This window comes from Eschscholzia californica, unplaced genomic scaffold (genome assembly GCF_041429995.1).
Source record: "Eschscholzia californica isolate CP2 unplaced genomic scaffold, dmEscCali1.0.p SCAF_4, whole genome shotgun sequence".
Classification (NCBI taxonomy): Eukaryota; Viridiplantae; Streptophyta; class Magnoliopsida; order Ranunculales; family Papaveraceae; genus Eschscholzia; species Eschscholzia californica.
This window is the reverse complement of record NW_028238461.1, coordinates 56,244,071-56,252,799: the sequence shown is the minus strand read 5'-3', so window position 1 is coordinate 56,252,799 and position 8,729 is coordinate 56,244,071. Positions and strand designations below refer to the sequence as shown.

Here is an 8,729-nt window from a genome sequence, read left to right as displayed (position 1 = left end):
AACCACAAGTTCATATTCATCAACTTTTTTACTCTCTCTCTCGTAATCCTTCATCTTCTCTTTCCTCTTCTTTTTTTCTTACTCTATCTACATTTTTGTAAGGGTAGGCGGTAGGCCTTCCTCTCTTTACGTATAAAAGTGGGTTATAAGACCTCTCTCTCTCTCTCTTCTCTTCTCATCTCTACTGTTGTGCACTCCTCTCTCTCTCTCTCTCTCTCTAATAACCTGCTTTATCCATGGTTTCTTCATGAAAATCTTAAACATGGAGAAACCCATGAATCTCTCTGCCTAATAAAGGTTTCCTCCTTCAATTTTATAGAAGTAGCAGCTCTTTTCTTTTTCAATTTTTACTTCTCATACCCATAGTTTCATCAGCTCTAACTAGTACTACTACTACTACTTTTTCTTCCCTAGTTTTCTCTTTCCTTGTTTAAAATGCTCAAACTTTGAGAGGGGTTTTCATCTTTTGTCTCAGAAGGAAGAAGAAGAGTAAAATACCCACCACTTCCTCTGACTGAGATTTTTTTTTCTTGAAATGAAACCAGTAACAGAGAAACCCCAAGTTGATTTAGAACAAGGTAATAATAGCCGGAGTTCAGTTTGTGAAAGTGATGATCAAAGCTTACGTTTTTCAGATGCAGAAGATAGATCTTGGCATTCTCCATTTAATTCAAATGGAGGTGGTGGGTCTCATGATGATTTTAGGAATTCAAGTGTTTCTGATCTTGAAATTGGTAGGGTTTCACTCCAAAATCGAAACTCTTCAGTAAGTTCTACTATATCAGATCGATCAGTTGTTGAAGTAGATATTGAACATGGGGGGGTTCCAAAATCACATTTGGGTAAAGTTGAGAAAGATTGTAGGATTTGTCATCTGAGTTTGGATACTAACCAAGAATCTGGAATTCCAATTGAACTTGGTTGTTCTTGTAAGAATGATTTAGCTGCTGCTCATAAACATTGTGCTGAAGCTTGGTTCAAGATTAAAGGAAACAAGTAAGTTCAAAATTAAAAATCTTTCCTTTTTTTTTTTTTTTTGTTTTATGGTTCTTGTTAACTTATTAAATGCTGGATTTTTGTCTATTTTAGGAGAAAAAAAAAAACTCATTACCTTGATTCTTAGAATTTGGGGTTTAAATGCTTACCTCATATGTTATTCTAGATTTGAGATCATAGTGTGAGAATTGTCCCACACTGGAGGAGAAGGGCGCAACCAAGAATATAATGTCTAGTCCTCTCTACTCATTGCCAATTTAGTTTACTGAAATTTTACCTAAAGTTTAGGTATTTGATTGAGGGGGAGGCTCTTCTAAAAGATATGAAGCATAGTATTAGAAACTTAAAGAAGACAGAGAGAGAGAGAGAGAATCACTAGAGAGAGAAAAAAGGAAAAGCTAAAGCAAAAGTAGGAGATGATTTTAAGTATTAAACATAAAGGGGAACCAGGAAATAGGAAAAACAGCAAAAAGAAAAGCATACAATGAAGTCCTGTTTCCTCTTCAGTGTTTGTTCTTACTACATTCACTAGAACACAAACTTCTTTACCCTCTTTTTAAGATTCTTTGGTTATTAGTCTTTTCAATAATTTGATTCCCATTATCAAGATTCCGCGACTATCTATTATCATAAGATACAGAATCGTAAACTGTAATTGGTCCGAAAAACAGATACGAAATTGAAAAATTCCCTTCTTAGGAGTTCGTGGGAGTGCACATATTTCAGAAGCTGACGCTTTATATAATTTCATCAATTGCTCAATTTAATTACATGTTGTACGAAATATAAACGATAGTATAAGATAATTTTGCAGAAATGTGCTTGTGCATATAAATGCTTCCCTCTCATATGTTTCATATTCAGATTCATGCTCTTAAACTAGACTACGTTAAACTGGACGATGTTGATTAATTCAATGTCTACTTTCACAGAACCTGCGAGATTTGTGGATCGACTGCGCACAATGTAGTTGGTGTAAACGAGACTGAGTTCATGGAGAATTGGAATGAAACAAGTAATTCCACGACAGCACCATCAACTCCACCAGGCGAGACTCGAAGCTTCTGGCATGGGCACCGATTCCTGAATTTCTTGCTTGCTTGTATGCTATTTGCCTTTGTCATCTCTTGGCTCTTTCACTTCAATGTACGATCGTAAAGTTGTCGAAGAAGTTCATCTTGAATCTCAAAAACGTGATAGATGAAATCGGGAAGAAATCTTAAGCCCCTTCTGTGTTTATAGCTAGCAGATCCCACTGCAGAGTTAGCAATATTTATACGCGTATGTCATCTTCAGTTCAATCAAAGTTTAGGAGCAGAAAATCGTCTCGTTGATGTAATGTTATTGTTGCGTTTCTTTTCCACGACATAAAACTAGTACTTGAGTATATGTAGTCGTAGTAGATTGAGTAGGTTTATATCTGTGATTCAGTATATGTAGTAGATTGAGTAGGTTTATATCTGTGATTCAGTATATGTAAATGGTTTCTTATCAAGAAGCATAAACAGTGGTCGGAATTTGCAGCAAAATGCACTAAGCTTGTTCAACTAGATAGCTCCTCCAATGTTGCTTTCATTCTGCGCATAAAGGGTTTCTGAACTTCGAGTAGGGAGGCCTCTCATATGGTTCAATATGATCCCTTCGAAGGAGTGACAAGAATGAGAGTATGAGTAGGAGCAAGAGCCAAGAATGCAAACTATGTTTTCATGTTTTAGGGGTTCTTTAGGAATCCCGTACATATTGAAGGCGACAGACTTTATTTACGCATTGGAGGATCCGAAGTATGATAATTGAGACAGATCTATTCATTAATCATGAAATAAGCCATTCATTCATCTTCGGTCTTTTAACCTGTCTGGTTCTCCCACCCTTTTCCAGCTTTCCGTTGCTTTCTTCATAACTATGAACCATCATCTGTTATTCTTCATCCATTAAATGCACACAAGGAGATATCTTCATCAACTTGATGTGTCCATCGGTTCGAAACAAAACTCCATGCTAAGAGCATCATTAGTGGTGCGATCTGAAATGCCATGAAGTAAAAGAACACAGAAGCAAGCACAAAACAACCAGATCCACTAAAATTACAACTGAGGTTTTCCATTGTTGGAGATAGTTGTACCAAGAATGTGCAAAATACATAGAATTGCAGAGATGGACATTGGTTTATATCTTTCTATAAACCTACAACCTTCTATGCACCGTTCTTTTCCGTATCATGGGCATGGTTTAAATCTTCTAAAATCTTCCCGTTAACTTGAGTTCTCGGTCTCTGCAAAAACATATTCACCAATTCACTAATTGTTACATGATCGAGAAGCAAAAAGTAAACGAAATAGACAAAGAACTCATCACAATTCACAATACCCGGTCTGGTACATCCCCTGAATTTCCGTTTAACAGTTTGTGGTGTTCTTCTTTTGTTCTGATATCCCTGTCTTTGGTGCTTAAAGGCAGCAACTGCGATAACGTTCCATTTGTTCGGTCTGGTAGTTCTGTTTAGAGAAAATATAACTTGTTAGTGACCAGGACAACTGAGGGGAGACTCGATATAAAGAAACCGAAGAAGAGAATAGAATGACAAATCACATTCTAACCTGGCAACTTCTTATCCAAGAAGAATACAACCAAGTTTACAGTATACCTGCATGTAGACAGTGGATTGTTGATCTGCATTAGAAACTTGGCTTTTCTAGATTGGTGGATGAAGATTGATAAGGTGAAAATTATCTATTTACCAGGCAACAATGACATCTACTGAGTAATGCTTGCGAGATGCAACAATGAGGAAACTTTGGATAACAGCAATCGACCAAGCAAGCTGCTTGATACACCTGGAAGTATCCAACTGTTTGTAAGTAGAACTACCAAAACAACTTGGATTCTTGAGAGAAGCTAAGATGGAAAAATTGTAGAAACAAAGATTTTAGATTGTCATCATAGCACGAGTGTATAATTAAGACAAAATACCTTCGCGAGCCATATTTCTGATAAGTGAGCACAAAGACTAGAGTAAAGATCATGTGAGATGAAAATATCAGATCACCACAGCCATATATCACACCCCGAGGAACTGGACATTGGAACAAAACAATTTAATGTCAAAGATGACTTTGAAGATAATCTGACAAACATGAGCAAATAATGATATAGAGTTGACTTACAATTGATTAGAAGCACTTCAGCGACACTTTTTGGATGAGGTAACCTGGCAAGTTTTGAACCCTGAAAAAGGCGAAGAAGTACATATACGTAAATTTTCTAGGATTATTCATCCTTTAGCTAGAAAAATACTCCTACTAACTCAAGGTTATTGAGATGCATCGCTCATCTGAAGTTCAAATAATCTCAAGCAAAATTTGAACACCAAACCAAACTTGTACCTCACGGCAATGATAATTTGGACCAGGAAGTTGAGTAGAATAAAATGTTACAATTCGGAGTGCTTGAGAAGCCTAAAAAAACAAACAAAAAGCATATAAGAACGTCAATTTGATGAAAAGATAAGTAGAAGCAATAACTAAGTCGCGAGTGAACCAAGAAAGATTCATCTTGCAGAGTTTGTGCAACCTACTAAACATATATCCATAATAATTTCCACCATCTAATCTAAATCCTAACTTGGGACACAGTTGACATGTGGATCTCAGCCCAATGCATATGCAATTAATCTGAGGTCAGCACACGAACAATATTCTCATGCTAACCTCATCAAAGTCTTGCTAATCTAACACTAAGAACAAGATGATACATGTTATAGATTCTGGTAATTGGTAAAGGAGCTTGCAAGAGTAAATCAGCTTCCAACCTCAACCAGTAAGAACGCTAACGAGAACCTTAAGATTACAGACATCTAGAAACAAAAAAAAAAACACTCAAACCAAACTTACACACAGAAAAGCCAGGACCCTCCGCCATATCATAACTGTATAGATTCTTTTGCTCTGAAATATAAACGGGTGAAAAGTCCACTGCAACAGATTTGCACCGTATTAGAAATATAGGACGAGTTCTACATATATGCAACTCCAATGTAAAAGTCTTGTCAAAACAAAAGTTCAGTCAAATGTAGAGTGAGAAAACTGATTAAACTACACTAAGAAGCAAATTCATCCAAATGCAATATACTACGTTGCTCTGCTCAATCTGCAACTACGAAAAATGATGAATACCCGCTCATTCTTGCATGGTTAAGCGACCTGCCAAATTCATTCAGACCTGTTCTAAACGATGATAGTATAATATCTTAGAATCTTAGACTACAAGTCAAATTATGGCTAGAATAGAGAAGGTCTGAAGGTGAATTGTAAATTTTTCCAATCTTTCTGTTTCCTATTTTGACTCCAAGTGTAGCAATTGTTGGTACAAATGTCCTGACGATAGCCTATTGTGTTTCCATAACGTAATGAGGAGTACAATATAAGCAACGGACGAACTTTGAATAGCTCAGCACAAACAGAGAAGAAATAATCGTGAAAGCGGCTAAGTTATTCATTACTCATTAACCCCTCAATGTGATATTTTACCCTCACCCACCAACGCGGCAACGAGCATACGTAGAAAAGGAAAACAGCAGCTATAAATAATGGAGATTGCTAGAAGAACCTTACCAAGACAAAGGAGAAAAAGCCAAGGGAGAATACAGTCTCACTAATATAGGCTTTGTCTTGCCCAAGCTCCTGCGATAACAAAAAGTGTCAGAGCAAAAATACTAATACTACTTGTAAAAGCATGTGAAACAAAAGATATCGTACAAACCGGAAGAATCTTAAATCCAAGATCTTGAAGTGTTGGTCCAGGCCGATGCAAATAATGAACTCCTCGAGCAGCCAAACCATGAATGTACTAAAAACGCAGAACAATAATGTAAGCCACTAAACCACATAAATCACATGAAGGCAACTGCGTTTACAGAGTAACCAGATAATCGAAAGCCATGACCTGGTTTTAAAAAACAGGGTGTCAAGTTATTCCTATTCGTGATTGACAAACCAATCAAAATAGAATTAACCTTCAAGTTCAAGCCTTTAAATTGGAAAAGAGAAAGTGGGTCATTATGGAAACCATATCAAGCATTTAAACTCTAGGGTGTATATATAGAAGAACAGAGAGATTGGCCCTATTTACATATTTGTTTACATTTAAAGTTGATTTTCATTTGCAGATTTAAATCTTTAAAGAGAAAGAGAAACAGGTGCCAATTTCAAATACGGAGCCAAAAAAAAAAGGGAACATTTTAAACCCTAGAATGTTAAAGTAGAATGAATGAAAAAGTTGAATGAAATACCTGAAAAATCAATCCGGCAAGAAGAAGCTTCCATTTTTCGGCAAGAAGACTCATTTCTACAAGCGTCTCTGTGCAAATCCTTCGCCATAACTTGTCAAAATAAAATCAAGATGAATCAGAAACAAAATAAATACCAATATTAAAACTTAACAAATCAGAATCATCAGAATGAGAAATTAGAACACCTTTGAAGACTCGCGAGCAATGTAAAACGTCATATTTTATTCTATCAACCAATGCCGCCATACTAATTCAAAATCCTACCATCATCATCAATTTCAAATTCTGATCGCCTTCAGAGGATGAACTATGAAGATTCCTCCACCTCCTCGAACAAATCTCAGAAACTAAAAATCCTCTTCCTCTTTGGATCGTAAAGATTAGAATCAATAAGAAACAGCAACCGGACCAGTTTCCTCCCAATTAGAAGACGGATGAGAATAAAGATCTAGACAGTTTCGAAACAGATAAAAATAGAAAGAGTTAGGTTTTTAATGGCGTGGAGTTTCAGTTAATAAATGTTGTATCTATCTTCTTCTTCTTTCTCTCTCTACTTCTTCTTCTTCAACAACGCAACGCGGGGCTGAACACGGATCGACAGGTAGAGAGAGAGAGGAAACAATAATCGCTCAACAACGCCGCTGAAGCCGTCGACCCAGATGGAGAAAAAGAGGGTGGAAGAAGTGGGGGGGCTTCTTTCAATACCACACCAGTTTATTTACCACTTTCCTATTTCAATCACTTCATTTTCCCCTTTTTTAATATTAACTCCCTACATTAATGAAAATTCTTTAACTACTCTCCTCTTTTTGTTAAAACTATTGATATGGACCCTATATACACCAAAACAAGTTAACTCGTGTCTGTCTGTCAAACTGGCCCATTTACTACGTAACTACCTACCTTCTTCTTCTTCATACACACTCCCTATAACACACTAGTGCCCTGAACTTCTTAAAAGATATTCAACATTTTTTGTCATTACAAAGATGGAAATAAACGGGAATTATATGATTATATATAGACGACTTCACGGAGATGTTTACCACGTCATTATATCACCTTAATAAACTTACAAATAAACACACGTGGATTACGACAAAGTTAAAAACTACTTACAACACCAATAAAATTAAGAAAAATGACTATTGGGTGGTGACATTAATAAACATTAGCATGTGTCCAGCCATGTCATTTTTGGGGGAAAGAGATGAATAACATTTCATATCATCCCCTTTGAAGTTTGAAGCAAGAAAGTCATTAAATCTCTATAAAATTTCAAGTGGGGCACGTGCTATTTTTTTTGTTGAAAGTGGCACATGCTATTGTTTTTACTGAACATCACAAAATTCTGATTAATGTAGGGCCTTAATTTTGTGTAATAGATGCAAAGTTCCATTTTAGGAGATAGTGATATGTGAATCTGTGATATTATATCATTTTACTTGGTCCTTGTTTATTTGATTACCAAAAATTAGACATTTCTAACAATTATATCATTTTACTTGGCCCTTGTTTTAGATTTTGAGTTTTATTTGATCACTAAAAATTAGACTTAGACTGAGATATTTCTAACGATTTGGGTCTATGTATTGGATCTTCTTACATGGAGAACAATTTGTTTGACTAAATGCTTGGAACAGCACACAAATTCTTATTAATGTAGGGCCTTAATTTTGTCTAATAGATGTAAAGTTCCATTTTAGGAGATAGTGATATGTGAATTTGGAATATTAGTATCATTTTGCTTGGCCTTTGTTTTAGATTTTGAGTTTTATTTTATCACCAAAATTTAGACTTGCCTGGGATATTTCTAACGATTATATATATATACACACACACGTTTTATCACCAAAAATAATATTTGAGTCACTTACCGTGATCATTTGCACAACTTTTTTTAAAAAAGTTCATACATTTGTTGGCTATTCAAGTTTGTCCTTTTTGTGGTAAAATTGGTAGGCAATTTAATACTATTGTTTTTCTAGAGAAAAAAATGAGATGAGGGATTGAAAGGTTGGAGTTTGAGATAATATATATGTAAATAAATGACATAAAAAAAGGACTACGTAAGAAGATACCCAAGGATGAATTAGATGCTTCATTTATTTTTGTTTTGTCCAATTTGTACCACCAAATGCAACTAACTCATTGTTGCATCACTTAAAAATTTCTTATTTTTGTAGAAAAGATACGTATAAGTAAATACATCTATTCAACTACTCCAACCGCTAGAAATTAAAATATTCCCGTTTTCGGCAAGATAACTTCTATAACTAAGAGACTGAAAGGAAAGAAGGCGAAGGTAACTTCATGGCCTAGGTAGTTTAGTTAGCTTTCTTTTCCTAAATTGCTTAGTGTTGAGCTAAGTTCTTTGGCTTCCTAGTAACTTAACTTCTATAAGAATCTGATTATTATCCACAAAACCTTTATAGTATTAGTGTAT

General features: G+C 35.4%; 2 protein-coding genes across 2 annotated transcripts; one reads left to right on the top strand and one right to left on the bottom strand.

Annotated features, from left to right (window-relative positions):
* On the top strand, nt 1-2,525 carry LOC147546582 (uncharacterized). The gene is made up of 2 exons (XM_086673850.1): nt 1-996; nt 1,929-2,525. Exons 1-2 carry the CDS (start codon nt 536-538, stop codon nt 2,152-2,154), a joined length of 687 nt encoding a protein of 228 aa, XP_086529976.1. The 5' UTR covers nt 1-535; the 3' UTR covers nt 2,155-2,525.
* Nucleotides 2,526-3,053: 528 nt separating this feature from the next.
* Nucleotides 3,054-7,268, bottom strand: LOC147546581 (phosphatidylinositol:ceramide inositolphosphotransferase 1-like). Its single transcript, XM_086673849.1, has 12 exons — nt 6,469-7,268; nt 6,284-6,373; nt 5,755-5,841; nt 5,607-5,675; nt 4,887-4,967; nt 4,380-4,451; nt 4,161-4,221; nt 3,967-4,069; nt 3,735-3,830; nt 3,594-3,640; nt 3,364-3,491; nt 3,054-3,268 (listed from the first exon to the last, which is right to left on the bottom strand). Exons 1-12 carry the CDS (start codon nt 6,499-6,501, stop codon nt 3,191-3,193), a joined length of 945 nt encoding a protein of 314 aa, XP_086529975.1. The 5' UTR covers nt 6,502-7,268; the 3' UTR covers nt 3,054-3,190.
* Between the last annotated feature and the right edge of the window lie 1,461 nt (nt 7,269-8,729).